The 18728-nt window shown below is 49.6% G+C and overlaps 1 protein-coding gene across 1 annotated transcript in view; it reads left to right on the top strand.

Moving 5' to 3' along the window:
- The window catches only part of LDLR (low density lipoprotein receptor), a 46117-nt gene extending 37549 nt beyond the window's left edge, over nucleotides 1–8568 (top strand). The window contains 4 exon segments of the mRNA XM_066273634.1: nucleotides 1327–1428; nucleotides 3993–4067; nucleotides 6105–6262; nucleotides 6965–8568. Of these exon segments, the coding sequence (XP_066129731.1) occupies nucleotides 1327–1428; nucleotides 3993–4067; nucleotides 6105–6262; nucleotides 6965–7000 (371 nt within the window). The 3' untranslated portion in view covers nucleotides 7001–8568.
- The last annotated feature ends 10160 nt before the right edge of the window (nucleotides 8569–18728 follow it).

Raw genomic sequence — 18728 nt, forward strand, 5'->3', positions numbered from 1 at the left:
TGTTGCCCTAGGATAATAAAGATCCAGGTTCAAAACACCAAGGTCCCTGGCTTGAGCGTGGGCTCTCTTACTTGAGTGTGGGATCATAGACATGACCCCATGGTCACTGGCTTAAGCCCAAGGTCACTGGCTTAAGCAAGGGGTCACTGGTTCAGCTGGAGCCCCCTGGTCAAGGCACATGTGAGAAAACAATGAACAACTAAAGTGACGCAACTAGGGGTTGATGCTTTTCATCTCTCTCCCTTCCTGTTTGTGTCTTTGTCTCTAAATAAATAAATAAATAAATAAACTGATGATGTAATAATACCTTAGATATCAAAACAGTAAGGTTCGTTCCTTCCTGTGTGCTCTCTCAGCACTTAGCAGCCCGGGGGCAGTGTGAGCGGCTCTTCTTTCTTGCCCATCACAGCAGTGGGAAGTCTGCCGTCTTCCTCTGCATCTCCTTTTTTCTTCTTTCTGCAGTCAGGGTCATGCATCTTGTTTTCATGGTACTGTCCTTCTTCATTACATTCGTTGTTTTGTCCTTATATCCAGAAACGGTAAAAGAGGAAGACCTTCAGAGTAGCCTCAGGCAGGGTGTACACCTCCAGGTCACTCCTGAGGCTGAGACCGGGCTGCAGCCCGGCTGCCTTCATGTGAAGGTGTGACTGGGGTGGGCGGCTGCTTCTCAGGTTGCTTATTCAGGGCGCCCTTGGGAGCAGGACTCTGGCTGGTTGTTGGCCGGAGGTGTGGTGTCCCACTGCCTGGGCCTGTGCACAGGGCGGCGTGAGTGGATTCATGAGGTGACTCCTCATGACATGGTGTTATGTTCTGAGTGCTCTGACTCCCTCCTCCTCCTCAGTTTGTATGTTGAAAGCACATTGTTAAAATATAATCTGCCCTTTTCAATTCTTTTCATCTTCAGAGAAAGTCTTGATTTGGAAGTGGTGTGCCCATAACACTGCAAATCTTCCCTTTATTTTTTAATCAAAAAATTTTAATTGTATTTATTTACTGATTTTAGAGAAAGGGGAAAGGAGAGAAAAAATCGATTTGTTGTTCCACTTATTCATGCATTCATTGTTTGATTCCTATATGTGCCCTGACCAGGGATTGAACCTGCAACCTTAGTATATAGGGACGACATTCTAACCAACTGAGCTATCTGGCCAGGGCACAAACCTTTCTTTTTGAAAGTAGATATTACTGGGTTTGTATTTTTACTGCTTTTGTTTTTAATTATTTCTGTCTGGCTGATGGCACTCACTAGTACGTGTGGTCGAAGAGCCCAGAGCTGTCAGAGCACTCCTCCGGCCACAGGGCACTCAAGATCGTTTCTTCTTTCAGACACTGAACCTGCAGTGACCACCCAGGGACCCACCATTGTTCACTCAACTGTGGCCAGTGCTGAGCTCAACACCACCGAGATCGGGACCCAGTCCCAGCCAGGTAAAGGCAGGGACCGCCCTGGCCCCCAGCTCATCCCGATGAGCATCTCGATGGGCTCCTTCGCCGATTCTCTCTGAAATGGCCTGTGCATCTCTGGAGCCTGTTTCCGTTCCTATAAAATGAGGCTACGAACAGCGCCCACCCACCTCCCAGTAATAGTGAGAATCGCCTGGGCTAACTTGTGTGGAGGAGAGTCTGAGTGCACGTGGCTGTGGGGCCCGGAGCCCTCCCACGCAGGGGCCGGGGTGTGGCACCTCCTCAAGGCCCTGTCACTGCGCTGTCAGTGCGCCCTGCAGGGCCAGGACTTGGGCGAGACTGGGAGGCGCTCCTCAGGGCAGCCTCTGATGGGGCACCAAGAAACCCGGGACTCAAATAATATTTTAATCTTTTTATAAAAAAAAGATCAAATCTCCAAACTATAGCCTGTGGAGCCAACCACCTGGTCTGGTAAATATATATATATATATATATTTTTTTTTTTTAAATTTTATTTTATTTATTCATTTTAGAAAGGAGAGAGAGAGGGAGAGAGAGGAGAGAGAGAGAGAAAGGGAGGAGGAGCTGGAAGCATCAACTCCCATATATGCCTTGACCAGGCAAGCCCAGGGTTTCAGACCTGCGACCTCAGCATTTCCAGGTCGAGGCTTTATCCACTGCACCACCACAGGTCAGGCCTATATTTTTTAATTTATTGATTTCTAGAGAGAGGAGAGAGAGAAAGAAAGGGGGAAGAAGGAGCAGGAAGCATAGTTGCTTCTTGTATGTGTCTTGACCAGTCAAGCCAAGGGTTGCAAACTGGCAACCTCAGCGCGCCAGGTTGATGCTTCTTCCTTTGTGCCACCACCTTTCAGGCGTAAATAAAGTTGGATCAGAGCCAGGCACCTAGTAAGACAGGATCATGCAAGTGCAGCGTCAGATCCAATCTTCTTAAAAATCTGGTTATTTTGTTTATGATGGGGTGTTGGAATTAATTTTGACTTTTTAAAATAATGCATTAAAATACTATTGAATTACTGAATTTTGGGAGCGGCCCTTTAAGTTTTGTGCCTTAGGCTAGTGACTTATTCTCTTCACCTTAGCCTGGCCTCCAGGTCATGACCTCCATGGAGGTCAGAGCTGGGCTCTCAGTGAATTGACCAACAAAACCCCCCACCATTCAGATCTTTGTCCACCAGAGGGCACCCCACCTGGTTTCTGAGCAGCCGGAAATGGAGCTCAAGGACTTTTCTGGCCAGAAAAAAAAAAGTCACATCAGCAAATTTCAGACATTTTCCCCCCCTCAGAGTAGCTGAAGACTTTGTTCAACCATAAACGAGATAGAACAGGAACTGCTGTGGTTATAGGATGCCTGGAAACCTCGCTTGGCGTTGGGGGGATGGGGCACTGCTTGAAAAACCATTTCACAGACAGGCTTATTCAGGGCTCTGGAATTTGGCAAAGGAGCCCTTTTAAGGGAAAAACGCCTTGAAAACCTTGCTGCTGCTGCCCTAAATTATTGTTACAAGTTTTCTTAAATATGCGCAAATGTATAAACTTTCTACACACACGTTAATAGCTGGTAGAATTAAAATATAGGTGGATTTGAGTACGGCTCACTATCGTAATCACAGTTCAGCAGCATTCGGCATTTGTGTGGCCTGGATGTGGCTTATTCAGTCTCCTCAGCCCATTTATCTCTTTAGAGATCTTGAAATTTTCATCTTCATGGAGCCCCTGTGTTGTCTGGCCCAGGCATATGCATAGCTAGTGGTTATATAATGAAGAATCTTCACCAAATATTTTTTATTAGCTGGGGACAGTTGACACACGGCTGTGGGGTTTGGTATGATTCAACCCAGGCTCAGGAACTGCTGAAATCCCATCCAGAAAAGGCTCATTACCATCCAATGCAGAACCAGGTTGAAAAGTTCCCCAGTGACTGCTGCAGGCTTTTGCCTCGCAGACCAATGATCCCTTCCCCAGTGCCTCTCAATGCTGAGATAAAGAATCCTTTTTTTTTTTTTTTTACAGGGACAGAGAAAGAGTCAGAGAGAGGGATAGATAGGGACAAGCAGACAGGAACGGAGAGAAATGAGAAGCATCAATCATCAGTTTTTTGTTGCGACACCTTAGTTGTTCATTGATTGCTTTCTCATATGTGCCTTGACCGCGGGCCTTCAGCAGACCAAGTAACCCCTTGCTCAAGCCAGCGACCTTGGGTCCAAGCTGGTGAGCTTTTTGCTCAAGCCAGATGAACTCGTGATCAAGCTGGCAACCTCGGGGTCTCAAACTTGGGTCCTCTGCATCCCAGTCCAACACTTTATCCACTGCGCCACCGCCTGGTCAGGCCAAGAATCCTTTTAATATGACACTGAGGCCCATAACTCTGAGAGCTAACAAGTATGGCCCTGAGCAAGCCAGTGTGGTGCTTCTCAAACCTGGAAGATGCTCCCAGTGCCTCTGAAATTTTAAGGGCAAGGAGAAGTGTCAGGTGTTTTCCTTTGGGTTTCATCACCGTACACCTGCTTTGTTTCCATGGCCCTAATTGCAGACCTAAACCTCACTGTCTTCCTTCTCCCATGCAGCCCCAGGCGACATTCCTAGCAACAGAGACGAGAGGCACAGGAGCGTGGGGGCGCTCTACATTGTCCTCCCCATCGGTAAGCCTATCTGCGGCCCTCCCCCAGGCCCCCGCCTCCCTGCGTAGCCATCTTTTCTTCCAGGAATGGGGTGTTCCCGTCGTGTGTCTTATCACTGCATTCCCCTTTCTAGCTTTATTCATGTAACAAATCTAGTTAAGAGTTTACTGTGTACCAAACCCACTTCTGGGCACCAGGGACATGGCTGTGAGAGTAATAAACACCCTGACCTCTGGAGCTGACAGTGAGCAAAATGAGACAGCTTGATGTATCAGGGAGAGGTGGATCCAGGGTCCCTGATGTGCAGGGACAGGAGCTGCTGTGAAGGCCTCCCTGAAACCTGGGGGAGGTGAGGCAAGTGGTTCTCTTGCAGGGGCAAGTTTGGAGAGCTCCATTTTCCCTTCCTCAACCTGTCAATCATAGCTCGGTTAGCATTATAGCCATTTTCCCTTTTCTGAGGAAATCCTTTTTTTTTTCTTTTTTTAATTTTTTTTTGTTTGTATTTTTCTGAAGTTGGAAACGAGGAGGCAGACAGACTCCTGCATGCGCCCGAATAGGATCCACCTGGCATGCCCACCAGGGGGCAATGCTCTGCCCATCTGGGGCGTTGCTCTGTTGCAACCAGAGCCATTCTAGCGCCTGAGGCAGAGGCCACAGAGCCATCCTTGGTGCCCGGGCCAACTTTGCTCCAATGGAGCCTTGGCTGCGGGAGGGGAAGAGAGAGACAGAGAGGAAGGAGAGGGGGAGGGGTGGAGAAGCAGATGGGCGCTTCTCCTGTGTGCCCTGGCCGGGAATCGAACCCGGGACTCCTGCACACTAGGCCAACGCTCTACCACTGAGCCAACTGGCCAGGGCAAAATCCTTTTTTTTTTTTCTAAAATGAGAAGTGGGAAGGCAGAGAGACAGACTCCCGCATGTGCCCCACTGGGATCCACCCGGCATGCCCACCAGGGGGTGATGCTCTGCTCATCTGGGGCATTGCTCTGTTGCAACCTGGGCCATTCTAGCGCCTGACGCAGAGGCCACAGAGCCATCCTCAGCACCCGGGCAAACTTTGCTCCAGTGGAGCCTTGGCTGTGGGAGGGGAGAGAGAGATACAGAGAGGAAGGAGAGGGGGAGGGGTGGAGAAGCAGATGGGCCCTTCTCCTGTGTGCCCTGGCCGGGAAGGAAATTCTTTTGAGGTATCCCTTCAACACCTACCCAGCCCACAGATACCTGCATTTTCATGCCCCATAGTCATCAGATTATGGGTTGACTGACATGGCAAATGTGCCCCTCACCTCCCTGGTGGCCACCCAGGGTGGTATCTGCCCTTTATCTTCCCAGCAGAACTTAAGTCTGTCTCACCATCTGGGCACTGGCCAGACTGCTTTACAAACCCAGGCTGGGTAAGCCCCTGGCTGTGCCCTGTGTGTGGGTAATCCCAGAAGAAACTGAGGAGAGTCCACAGCAGCTGAGCATTTCAGGGAGAGGCAGTCGCAGTGGTCTTCAAGTGAGAAATTGGTAGTGCTTATGGATAGATTTGTTTACAATGGACAGGTTTTTATTTTTATTTTTATTTTTTTTTTGTATTTTTCAAAAGTGAGAAGCCAGGGGTAGGGGGTGGCAGACAGATAGACTTCCACAAGCACCCAACCGGGATCCACCTGGCATGCCCACCAGGGGGCGATGCTCTGCCCATCTGGGGCATTGCTCTGCTGCGACCAGAGCCATTCTAGCACCTGAGGCGGAAGCCATGGAGCCATCCTCAATGCCTGGGCCAACTTTGCTCCAGTGGAGCCTTGACTGCGGGAGGGGAAGAGAGAGACAGAGAGGAAGGAGAGGAGGAGGGGTGGAGAAGTAGATGGGCACTTCTCCTGGCCAGGAATCAAACCCAGGACTTACACATGCTAGGCTGACGGTCTACCGCTGAGCCAACCAGCCAGGGCCGACAGGTATTTCTTTAAATCAGAACAAAGCCATGAAGAAATAAAAAGGTTGGGAGCTTGAAAGCGGCACCACTCGCCACTTGGGGCCCCAGGCAGGGTGCAGCGAGTGATGCTGGGCTGCCATTCACAGTGCTGCTTACCCTGCTGTGTTTCGGGGCGTTCCTCCTCTGGAAGAACTGGCGACTGAAGAGCATCAACAGCATCAACTTTGACAACCCCGTGTACCAGAAGACCACGGAAGATGAGGTCCACATCTGCCACAGCCAGGATGGCTACACCTACCCCTCTGTGAGTGCCTCACCCAGCTGGGCGGGCCCCAGCTTCCCTGTGAGGGCCTCAGATCCTCCAAAACCATCCTCATGGTTGGTGAACGGGCAGGGGGATATGGAGAGACCATAAGTCATGGCAACAGAACAGAGGAAAGTCACTGGGGGCTGGGAGAGAGGGGAGGCAATTTTAGATGTTGAGGTTTGGGCTGCCAACAGAAAGCGTGTGGTGTGTAGAGGGCACAGCCTGTACAAAGGCCTTGAGGCTGGATTGTGCATGGTATGTTGAGCACGGTGTCTACATGGACACTGTGGCCAGAGCAGAGAGGGGGCAAGAGGGAGGAGACGATGGCAGAGGGGGCCTTGTCAGATGGTGCAGGACCTTGTGGGCCATGGGGAGATCTTGGGCTTTGCTCAGCATGAGGTGGGACCAGTGGAGGGCTCTGGAAAGAGGAGGATGTTCCCTGAATCAGGTGCCCACAAGCACCCCCTGGTGGCTGCTGTGAGAATACAGACTGGGGAAGGGCCAGGGCAAAATCTGACCAGGAGCTCAAATGCTTCCCCTGGAGGCTGTGGGGAAAACAGCCGGGCGGAGGTCAGTAGCCAGGAGACCCGGAGGAAGTGATGGTGCTGGTCCAGGCCAGTAATGAGAAGCAGGTGGCCTTGGGCCATGTTTACTGGATGTCGGACTGATTATTTCCGTCGTTTATCATTTCGTTGACAGAGACAAATGGTCAGGATGGAGGATGACATGGCATGAGCCGCTGCCTCGAGTCCTGTTCCCTGCCAGAACCTGCTGCTGGTCAAGGGCAGGAAGAACACTTTCTCCCCAAACCCTTGAACTTCCCCAAACCCTTCTTCTGACCTTGACACCCTCCTGTTCCGTTCAGAGGAAGAAGCGGCCAAAAGCACCGCTGGCAGCTGTGCCTGGACGCTGACAGCGGGCCTGTCTGCCAGAGCTCTGTTTTATATATTTATTCGTCTGGGAGGCAGGTGACAGTCCACATGGAATCTTTTTCTTCACCTCTCCTCCTCGACTGGCTCCTCCCCCGAGGAACTGATGGGCAGAGGGACACCAAGCACAAGAAAGCGAGTGGCTTTGAACACCGGAGAGCGGTGCTGCCCACAGGGTCCAGGCAGCCGCTGGCCCCTCGTCTCAGGAGTAGACGTGTTTACCTCTGTCTTGCAACCTTGATGGACGTCAGAGGAAGCTCTTGCTCTGCTTCCCCCAAGTCAGGATAAAATTAGTGTTTTCTAAGCCAGCTCTCTGCCCTTCCCCTAAGCCAGGAAAGGGACTCTGGCATTGGTGTTGACATGGCTGAATCCAGCACACGGGGGGTCGCCAGCTGAACCCATTAATCCACCAAAACCTCAACAGTTCCCCAGGGGAAGCCTGAGCCACCCATTGTCCTTAATATTTATTAAGTGCCTGAGATACCCAGGTACCTTGTGTGTGAAGACAAGTAGCCTCTGACTAGTGGGTCCTCCAGCCCCGGGTGGCTGTCTGGACCCAGCCTTGCGCCCCAACCCCACCCCCTCCCAGGTGCCCTTGCACTTTCCCCGGTCAGGCTTGTACAGCCTGTAAAGTCTATATTTGTTACTATTTTGCACTGTTTTCTATTCTGGCCAGAGAGGGCCCGGGGTTGGGGAGGGGGTGACATTCTGTCTCTGGCCCTTTCCCCAGCACTTCAAAGACACAATCCTGATTATGCGGCTAGTTTTCCCACTTCTATGCACTTGCCCCTGAGCCTCCCCGACAGGACAGTTGTCACTGTGGGTGTCCATCTGAAATGTGCATGGTGTTTCAGCCCTAACACGTCCCCTGGGTGCGGTCACTGTATGGGACTTATGAGACAAGCACGCTTTCTGACATTGTCACACATGTATTTACAACTGAAGAGACAGTCAGAGGAGCCTCTGTGGTTCCCCTGTCAACTGTGTACTACGCACCACAAAACACTGTGCCCCACCGTGTAGGAAACTGTGAAAGGTGTTTCTCTGAGGCCTGTAAATAACCCCTGTATGTATGAGTGGGGCATTTTATGTTTGCACTTTGTGTATTTGTTGAAACATTTATCACTCATATAATATGAAAAATAGATCTATTTATTTTTGCAAACCCTGGGTGCTGCATTTGTTTGGCGACCCCTGTGGGGATGAGTGTCTACCATGCCTAGTCTTCTGCACGAGTGACTCTCGCAGCCTGTGCTATTCAGGAGGACCATGTCCATGTTGTCTGTATGGGCTGCTTTTGGGGGGATGGGTTTTGACCTTAAACCACTGTATAGAATGTTTTTATAGTATGAATGATTAAATTTCTTAAATGAACTATCTGCCTAAACGTGATGAACTTTTGTCTTCTTGCCTCACTTCCTCCCTCTGTGGATGGGCTGGCCGCAGTGGGGGAGGGGGGAGCGGGGGCAGTGGAGAGGGAGCCTTTCCCTGGGGCTTGGGCTGCAGGCTCTGGGCAGCGATGTGCTCAGCTGGGAGCAACGCCCGCTGGGTGCTGCCTTGAGTTGGGGTTTTGCTAAATCTCCAATAAACATTTTTATTGGGCACCTATTATGTGCCAGGTCCTGTTCTAGGTGTGTGGGGCACTGCAGTGAATAAAAGACAATAAAAGTCTGGGCCCTCAAGGACATGACATTTTAGAAGGGGAAACATAATATTACTATATTTTAGAAGAATGTTAAAGACGGTAACAGGACAGACATATAGCTGTCAGGAAGGATTCTCTAAGGTGACATTTGAGCTGAGTCCAAAAGAGTAAGCACTGGCCATGTGAGGCTCTGTGGGGAGCAGTGAGTGGAGCTGAGACATACATGAACATGACATTTCTGAAGGGTATGTTCCTTTAAAGTTTCGGGGCCTCAGAGTGGTTGGCATGAGGTCATTTTAAAGGATAAGACAAAGACTAAAAAGGTGACTACATTCATTGCTGAGATAAAAAATCAAGATTTTGCCTGACCAGGTGGTGGCGCAGTAGATAGAGCGTCGGACTGGGACACAGAGGACACAGGTTCGAGACCCCAAGGTCGCCAGCTTGAGCACGGGCTCATCTGGTTTGAGCAAAGCTCATCAGCTTGGACCCAAGGTTGCTCTGGCTTGAGCAAGGGGTTACTTGGTCTGCTGAAGGGGTTACTTGGTTTGCTGAAGACCCACGGTCAAGGCACATATGAGAAAGCAATCAATGAACTAAGGTGTCACAATGAAAAACTGATGATTGATACTTCTCATCTCTCTCTGTTCCTGTCTGTCTGTCTATTTCTCTCTCTGACTCTGTCTCTGTAAAAAAAAATAAATAAAAAAAAATCAAGATTTCACATCTCCAAATAATCCTGGGTTTGGAGAACCTGACTTCAGACTATATATGAAAATATTTGTCTAGAGCTTTGAGGGTCCATTATGCATGGTATGGTTCATCTCAGTACACTACACCCCACTCTCTTGTGCACCCCAGCTTTACCTGAGCCTGGGCCTATGGGCATTTCATATCTCTGTTGTAAGGCTGGTAGTTGTAGCCATGCAGATTCGCATTGAATTTGGAAAGATGGTAAAGAAACCGCGCAGGCAGAAAACGGTGAGCCATACCAATTTATTGGAGGCTCACAAAGACAAGGCAAGCCAAAAGAAGAAAGAAGAGAAAAAATAAAGGAAAACCTGCTTTTCGCAGTGGAGGACAAGGTATCAAGAAACAAACAGCACCTATCAGTGGCAGGGTGCAATCTGATCTCATCACCCCCGAGGGGAAGCACTTTTATTCTTACAATAATGCTGTCACATGTTCCTGCACTAATTGCACAAAGTGCTTGCAGCAGGTAAACCAGCAAGCAAGCCAAACACAGTTCTTTTCCTCACACCTGTCCTTGGGCATGGGAGTTAAACCACAAATAGTCCTGGTGTGTCAATTAGGCACGGTCAGAGCCCACAGCAGGTCTTTGGGCAAAAATAATTTATCAATAATACAGTGACCTAAGGCCTGACCTGTGGTGGTGCAGTGGATAAAGCGTCGATATGGAAATGCTGAGGTCGCCGGTTCGAAACCCTGGGCTTGCCTGGTCAAGGCACATATGGGAGTTGATGCTTCCAGCTCCTCCCCCCCTTCTCTCTCTGTCTCTCTCTCCTTTCTCTCTCCCTCTCTGTCTCTCTCCTCTCTAAAATGAATTTAAAAAAAATAAAAATACAGTGACCTAAGTATAAAAGACAAATGAGGCAGACCATGAGAAGCCACCTCACACCCATTAGGATGACTGTAATAATAATAAATAAAAAAGTGGCCCTAGCCAGGTAGCTCTGTTGGTTAGAGCATTGTCCAGATGTGCAGAGGTTGTAGGTTCGATCCCAGGTCAGGGCACATACAGGAACAGATCATTGTTCCTCTGTCTCTCTCCCACCCCTCCCTTCCTCTCTCGCTAAATCAATCAATAAAAAAATTTTTTTTAAAGTGTTGGCGAGGATGTGGAGATATCAGAGCCCTTGTGTACTGTACATGGGAATGTCAAATGGTGCAAGCAGTATGAAAAATAGTATGATGGTTCCTTGGAAAATTAAAAATTAGAATTACCGCCTGACTAGGTGGTGGCGCAGTGGATAGAGCATCGGCCTGGGACACTGAGGACCCAGGTTTGAAACTCTCAGGTCGCTAGCTTGAGTGCAGGCTCACCAGCTGAGCAAAGGCTTGCTGGCTTGAATGGGAGATCATAGACATGAGGCCAAGGTCACCGGCACAGCAAGGGGTCAGTGGCTCAGCTTGAGGCCCCCCCCTCAAGGCACATATGAGAAAGCAATCAATGAACAACTAAGGTGTCTGATGCTTCTCATCTCTTTGTCCCTGTCTGTCTCTGGCTAAAAATTAATAATAATAATAATAATAATAATAATAATAGAATTACCATGTGATTCAGCGATTCTACTTCTAGATATATACACCCCAAAGACTTGAAAGCAGGGACTTAAACAGTTACTTGTACACCAATATTCACAGCAGCATCACACAGTATTCACAACAGCCAAGAGGTGGAAACAAGCCAAGTGTCCATCAATGAATTAACGGATAATGAAAATGTGGTGCATTTGTACAATGGAATAATATTCCATCTTAAAAATAACATTCGGACACACATTACATGAACCTTGTCCAATGAAATGTCAGTCACAAAATAACAAATACTGTCTGATTGTAGTTATAGAGATCCCAAAGGAGTCAGTCAGAGACAGGAAGTTGAGGGTGGGTGCCTGCAGCTGTGGGAGGAGATGGGGAGTTAAGTGTTTAATGGGGCAGAGTTCCATTTGGGAAGATAAGCAAGCTCTGGAGATGGTGGTGGTGGCTGTACTACAACGTGAATTGTACTTACTGCCACTGAACTAAACACTTAAAAATGGTTATGATGATAAATTTTGTTATGTGTATTAAACCACAATTAAAAATAGTGATAATTAGCCTAACCTGTGGTGGCGAAGGGGATAAAGCTTCTACCTGGAACACTGAGGTTGCCAGTTTGAAACCCTGAGCTTTTCCGGTCAAGGCACATATGGGAGTTGGTGATTCCTGCTCCTCCCCCCTTCTCTCTCTGTCCCAGTAGAGCCCAACCTCTAAGTCTGGATCAGGCATCCCCAATTCGACTTCCCCGTGCAGTTAGGACACTCCTGCTTATCAGCAGGGCTGGTGGCCTCTTCGAGACTACTTTTGAGGCAGCTATGAGGAATTCTACTTATTGGTACCGAGACCAGTTGCCACCAGAGGAAAGACACGACCGACATACAAGTTAGTTGCAAGAATCACACGGCCAGATTATTACTCACAAATCCTATGGCGTGCCTGGGTACAGCTTAATGTGGCCCTGTCAGCATGCTCCTCTCAGCTGTCCTTGGTCTGAGCGTCGTCAGTCCACGCTCAATGTTGGAGTCTGGACGACTACCTGCAGCGGGGGACCCTCGGTGTTAGTACCTTCTTCTGGCATAAGCCTTCTAACAGGCGTCAATCTTCTATGGGATTATCACATCAAACCTTTTTTTTGGAGGGGAAGTTCCTAGCAGAAAGCCCTTTTTTATGTTAATCTACAGAATTGTCACATCAAGCCTCTTACTATCTACCGTATTTTTCCATGCATAAGACTCACCCTTACCTGGAATGCTGAGGTCACTGGTTCAAAACCCTGGGCTTGCCTGGTCAAGGCATATATGGGAGTTGATGCTTCCTGCTCCTCCCCCTTTTCTCTCTCTCTCTCTCACTCTAACTCTCTCTCCTCTCTAAAATGAATAAATAAAATTTAAAAAAATACAGTACTATAGTAAAAGAAACAAAAAACAAAAAACAAAAACCTCACCCTTTCCTGAAAAATTTGGGGTCTAAAAATTGGGTGTGTCTTATATAGTGGTTGTAGATTTTATTACTTGCATTTCCCGCTTTTTCGTGTGGATGTGATATATAAGTTTTATGATGAATAAAACTTTAGTTTAATAACTTTATGTAATACTATTTTTCCCTTCAAACTTTAGGCCTCAAAATTAAGGTGCATCTTATACATGGGAGCATCTTATACATGGGGAAACATGGTATATATAACTTCACACACACTAACTGGGCCCAGCCCAAAAGGCATTATCCGCCTGTCATATCTGTACACACTAGATTAGTTCCCACCCAGAGGGTGTAGCCTTATTCACTTGCCTTAAAAACTTATTTATTTATTTTTAGAGAGAAAGTGAAAGAGAGGGAAAGAGCAGGAAGCATCAACTCCCATATATGTTCCGACCAGGCAAACCCAGGGCCTCGAACCGGTGACCTCAGCACTCGAGGTAAACGCTCTATCCACTGTGCTACTACAGGCCAGAATAACTTAATAACTTTTAATATTATATCCTAACTGCCTGACCAGGTGGTGATGCAGTGGATAGAGTGTTGGACGGGACATGGAGGACCCAGGTTTGAAACCCAGAGGTCGCAGGCTTGGGCTTGGGCTCATTTGGCTTGAGTGTGGGGTCACCAGCTTGAAACCCAAGGACGCTGACTTGAGCAAGGGTCACTCGCTATGTTGTAGCCCCCTGGTCAAGGCACATATGAGAAAGCAATCAATGAACAACTAAGATGCTTCAATGAAGAATTGATGCTTCTCATCTCTCTCCCTTCCTGTCTGTCCCTATCTGTCCCTCTGTCTCTGTCAAAAAAAAACTATACCCTAACTTATTTATATATATCTTCTATATTTTTCTATATTTCTCTATATTTAATTACTGTAACATTATATTACTGTAATACTCTATTTCCTCTCTAAAAATGAGTAAAATCTAAAAAATAAAAAAGTGGTAATTATTTTTTTATTTATTAATTTTAAAGAAAGAGAGGAAGAAACACTGATTTATTGTGCCATTTATTTATGCATTTATTGGTTGATTCTTGTATGTGCCATGACCTGGGACCAAACCTGCAGCTTTGGGTGATTGGACAATGCTCTAATCAACTGAGCTATCTGGCCAGGACTGCTGATTGTTTTTAAAAGATCAAACAGGGAACAAAGAGGCAACTAGAAATACACTACAGCTGAGAAAAGGCTTGGCAGGACTCTGGAGCCAGTGACTTGGAGTGTTGGGGCCTTGGGGTGAGAAATCGCAGGCTGGGACAGGCTGCCTGGGTTGAAGTAGATGACCATGGGCCCATCAGAGCTAGTTTCCCCAACTGAAAACCAAGCCTCATTCATGCCTCTTCCCCTGGTTCTCCGGTTGGAGATGGCCAGGAGCCCAGGAACTGTTATCACTTCAGTGTCCACAGGGTGGCACTCCCTTCCTTCCGCCTTTTGTCTTGGGAAGGTCCCAGAATGCCTCTGGGGGTGAAAGCTGAACAGGCTGCACAGGAAGCATCAGGGGCCTGCACACAGGCGGTCAATAATTGGTTGATTGACTGATTCCATGCTCAACCATGTGGCAAACCGGACAAATGAACTTGAATGGTCTGCACATGGCAGGGGCTGAGGGATAGCTGGAGGGAGCTGTGAAGGGGCAGGACTGAGCACATGGGAGAGGCGAGAGGTAATGGGAGTTTCTGGTATCTGGCATTGGTGGTTTTGTTAAAGGACCAGTCACTATGGCCCTTTATCAGGTACCCCAATGGCACTGACTATGGCATTGACTGGAGTTAGAGCTTTGTGACAAGTAATGACAATCATGTCTCTGGGATTAACTCATCTGTTCCCCATAATGGTGGCCTGAGGACGCGGTGACTGGTGCCCACTCCCTGGACCCAGACTCCCTTTGCCTTCTTCCACCAACAGCCTAGGAAGGTCACCAAGGGGGCGATTCCCTTTCTGGCTGCAGTTCTCTGGGCTCAGAACAGGGTCCTTTAGTAAAAGGCGTGCATCTCACCCAAGTAAAATTCAGCCCTTGGATGTATGGCCAGCTCCCTGTTGGGCTTGGCATGCATGCCAAGATGCTGGTCCTGGAGAGGTGGGAGTCGCAGTCTGGAGCTTGGGGGCTGCCACCCCAAGTATGACAGTTCTGGCACATCGGGGTGAGTGGCAGAGGAAACTGCTCTCCCCAGCCTGATGCTCCCTCTCGCGTCCTGATACTGCCTGCCACCCGCCCTGGCATCCCAAACCACAGCTGCTTGTGGTGAGCCAGGCCGGAGCATGCAGGCCTGGGTCCAGGTCCTCTGGAGGGAAGGAGGAGGGGGACAGGGGAGAGTCCTCCCCTAAAAAGTGAATCTCTGAGGTGATGAACTAGGCTGAGGTTGTGTGAGCGAGCACAGGTCATACCACCCACCCAACCGATCCAGGCAGCAGGCCGGGGAAATGGACTGGGAACAGCCCTCAGGATCCTGGATCTGGCCCAGTCTTCCTTCAGGCAGTTCAGCTTGAATTCAGGGCAGCTTCCTGCCCTCAGTGGAGGGGTTCCCTCCATTCTGAGCCCCATCCTCCCCAGCACAGCTGCTCCCACTCACCCTGGCCTCCTCTCCCAGGCTGCCTGGAATGAATGAAGGTAGCTTGGGGGCTTATAGTGAGACCAGCCCCCTCCCATCTGAAAATCCTCCCCATGTCTCACTGGACTGGTCAAACATGTTCAAGCCCTGTGACCTCAGGGTTCCCTCCACACAGGCCTCTGTGGTCCCGGAACACCAGCCTTCCCCCTGCTGTTCCCTCTGCTTGGATCATTGTCTCCACACTTTTGTCTCCAGGGGGGTCAGGTCTGGGCTCACATGATACCTAATTCTTGAGCCTCCCACAAAGCCCTCCCCGCAAACAGCATCAATATTTATCAATAACTGAAATGACCGCATTCATAGGTTACGGTTAAGTTCAAATCCTGGATCCAGTTCAAACCACAGCTCTGCCAACCATCAGCAGCAACCCCTTACACAAATAACTTGATCTTTCTGTGCCCCTATTTCCTTACCTGTCAGGAAACACGGAGCCCGGCACACAGCCCCTGCTCAGCCTTGGCTTGTCATGGCCCCCACTGGGGTATGGCTTCCTGAAGGGAGGTTGGCAGGTGACAGATGTACAAGTCACCTTTCTCAGTCAGGGGGGCCAACTCGGAGGTCCTGGGGCCACTGTTCAGGTGGACCAATGTGGGCCACACAAGGAGTCCCAAAAAGTCCAAACACCATTGTGTTGATGCCCAGAGACCTGTCCGCCTGGCCTCTTCCCGTCTCAGCTCTCCAAGCTTGTCAGAGATCCAGGGTGAGGGGTTAGGCCTCTGAAATGTATAAGACCTCTGGCTATTTTCCCCAACACCACCAACTATCAGCCAGGTTGGCCTGATATCTGACCAGCAGTCACAGACCAGTAATGACTTTACATGTCTAGAACCTCAACCTGCTTCTGTCACCCTTTAAGGCTTGACCAAGTGCAAGTGTTAGTGCTAGTTCTCACGTGGTCATTTCCTACTTGTATGACCTTGGACAAGGGCCGGACATCTCAGAGGCTACTTCTCATCTGAAAAAACAAGGGATCCTGGGCCCCACAGCTGAGGCAGCACTGTCCTGTGACTGTTTATAAAATAGACACACCTCATTGCTTGGGATGGTGCTGGGCCCATGCTGGCCCCGGTGGTGCAGAACTAGGAAAGGGGGCAGTGGTGTGGGATGGACCCTCAGTTCTGCAGGCCAGTGATTTGGTTCCCCACTTCCTAGCCCTGGGGACATGAATCCTACTCCTTCCTCAGCAGGGCTGGGCCTAGTGCTCAGCGTGCCTCTGGCCAGCCTCCAGAATTCAGAAAAGAGCTGGTAGCTGCCAACAGAGTGGCTCTCATGGGCGGGGGCACAGGCTGGAGGCTGTGGGCCTGAGCCTATCCTGCTAGCTGTCCCAGGCATCCGGCCAGAACTGGGCAGTGAGTCAGGACCCAAGCATGTTAGGAGGACCAGGGCCTCTCCCAGCCTATGAGCTCAGCCACCTCCCTGAACCCACCCACCCGAAGGGACCTGGCCAGGCCCTATCGCAAACTTGCTCACTCCTATGGCTCAGTCCCTGAGGCTTCCTGGAGAGGCTGGGGTGTGGGAGAGGACAGACATGGCCCCTCTGAACCTGGGTTCCCACAGCCTTCCTAGAGACCTTCTTCCTCTTAGGAAACAGCTCCAGGCAGACAAAGGCCTTCATGGTCCCTCCTAGAACAAAGCCAGACTCTTGCTTGGGGAGGGAGAGCAGGCCCTCAGGCCCTGGGCCAGGGAGGGTAAGCCTCTTCTGCAATGGAAGCCAACGCCATGCTTCCTCTCTCTCCCAGGCACTCTGGGTCCCAGGGGGAAATACACTCTTCTCGTGCCCCAGCCTTTCAACTGGGCTGCATCTATTCTAAAAAGTCTTCCCCCGACCCCGACCCCCTCCTTCCTGGAACCTATACCTCCTTCCCATGGTTTGCCCTTGGAAGCATGCTGGCTGCATCGCCCGAGCCTGATGCTGGCATTGGTGCTGGAATCAGCATGTGGCAAGCTCACCGTGCCTGCAGTCCGGGCACACGCTCTCTCCGCTCTCCCCGATAAACATAACTACCCCCCACCCCACCCCACCCCGCCTAGAATATACATATACACACCCTCCGGTGCATGCAGAACCTTCCACCATGTTTCTTTGTGATGATGTAGCCAAAATAAAGTAGGAGTATCCAGGAATAAAAAAGTCTTCAGGGCCCACCAGAGCTGGGGCTCACTCCTGGCATCTTCACCCACAGGCGGAGACCAGCTGTGTTAGTAGGAATGGCCACCAGGGTGACAGCTGTTACTCAGCTGACCATGGGCCAAAACCTGGCTTGTTCCTGGCTGAGGCCACAAGGCTGGTGGGCAGCCTGTGTGCAAGCCGCCCCAGAAATGCCAGCAATAGTCAGGAACATCTGTGGATGCCCTGAGGGAGGTGCTCCTGGCATCTAGAGGATGGAGGTCAGAGATGTTGCTAAATGTCCTGCAATGTCCAGTACTGCCACCACCACACAGAATGACCAGCTTAAATTGTCACCAGGCCTAAGGTGGGAAAACCCTGATCTAGATCAAGTCTGTCACCCTGGAGGGTGATGTTACAGTTGGAGGCTCTGCTCCCATTTACACCATAGGAATCTACTGAACTGCAAAACAGAAGCAGCCCAGCCGGGTCCCGTAAACATTTACTTGAACACATAAAGCTAGGCACTGTCATCAAAGCGGGGCCTCTCAGGCCTGACCAGGCGATGGCGCAGTGGATAGAGCATCGGACTGGGATGCGGAAGACCCAGGTTTGAGACCCCGAGGTTGCCAGCTTGAGCGAGGGCTCATCTGGTTTGAGCAAAAAAAAGCCCACCAGCTTGAACCCAAGGTCGCTGGCTCCAGCAAGGGGTTACTCAGTCTGCTGAAGGCCCGCGGTCAAGGCACATATGAGAAAGCAATCAATGAACAACTAAGGTGTTGCAACGTGCAATGAAAAACTAATGACTGATGTTTCTCGTCTCTCTCCATTCTTGTCTGTCTGTCCCTGTCTATCCCTCTCTCTGTAAAAAAAAAAAAAAAAAAAAAAAAGCGGGGCCTCTGAAGTTCTTTTGGGAATTTTTGTGAGCTGAAGGTACTGGGGTTTCTTAAACTTCAGGGATTATTAAGCCCTCTTTATTGGGTCCATCTCCTTAGAGACCAACAGGTAGGCTTCCTTACCCCAGGACCTCAAAGGGTCATGAAATGAAGTAGACAGTGCCCACTAGATGTGCTCAGATGTTGCCAGAACTTACTGTTCTCTGCCCAGAATGCCTGCCTGATTAAAACACTAATTGTGCTTACAGTAACCAATTCAGTTGTCCAGTGGTGTATGGAACCAACAGCCATAGGTTCCTGTAACTATCTACTGGCTCCAGGCAAGGCTGTGTCCAGGGGCAACGGGTATCAGGGTATCAGTAAGATTCTCCATCCCTCTCCACAGGCAGGCAGGCCACAAGCTTCCCACTCTTAGTAGTCCCCAAATCACTGAGGATGAGGTTTAGATGACCACATGATTGGCCAACCCTGATCCAGGTTACATGCTTAATCAGTTAGGTTTTATTTTGTTTAT

This window comes from Saccopteryx bilineata, chromosome 1 (genome assembly GCF_036850765.1).
Source record: "Saccopteryx bilineata isolate mSacBil1 chromosome 1, mSacBil1_pri_phased_curated, whole genome shotgun sequence".
Lineage (NCBI taxonomy): Eukaryota > Metazoa > Chordata > Mammalia > Chiroptera > Emballonuridae > Saccopteryx > Saccopteryx bilineata.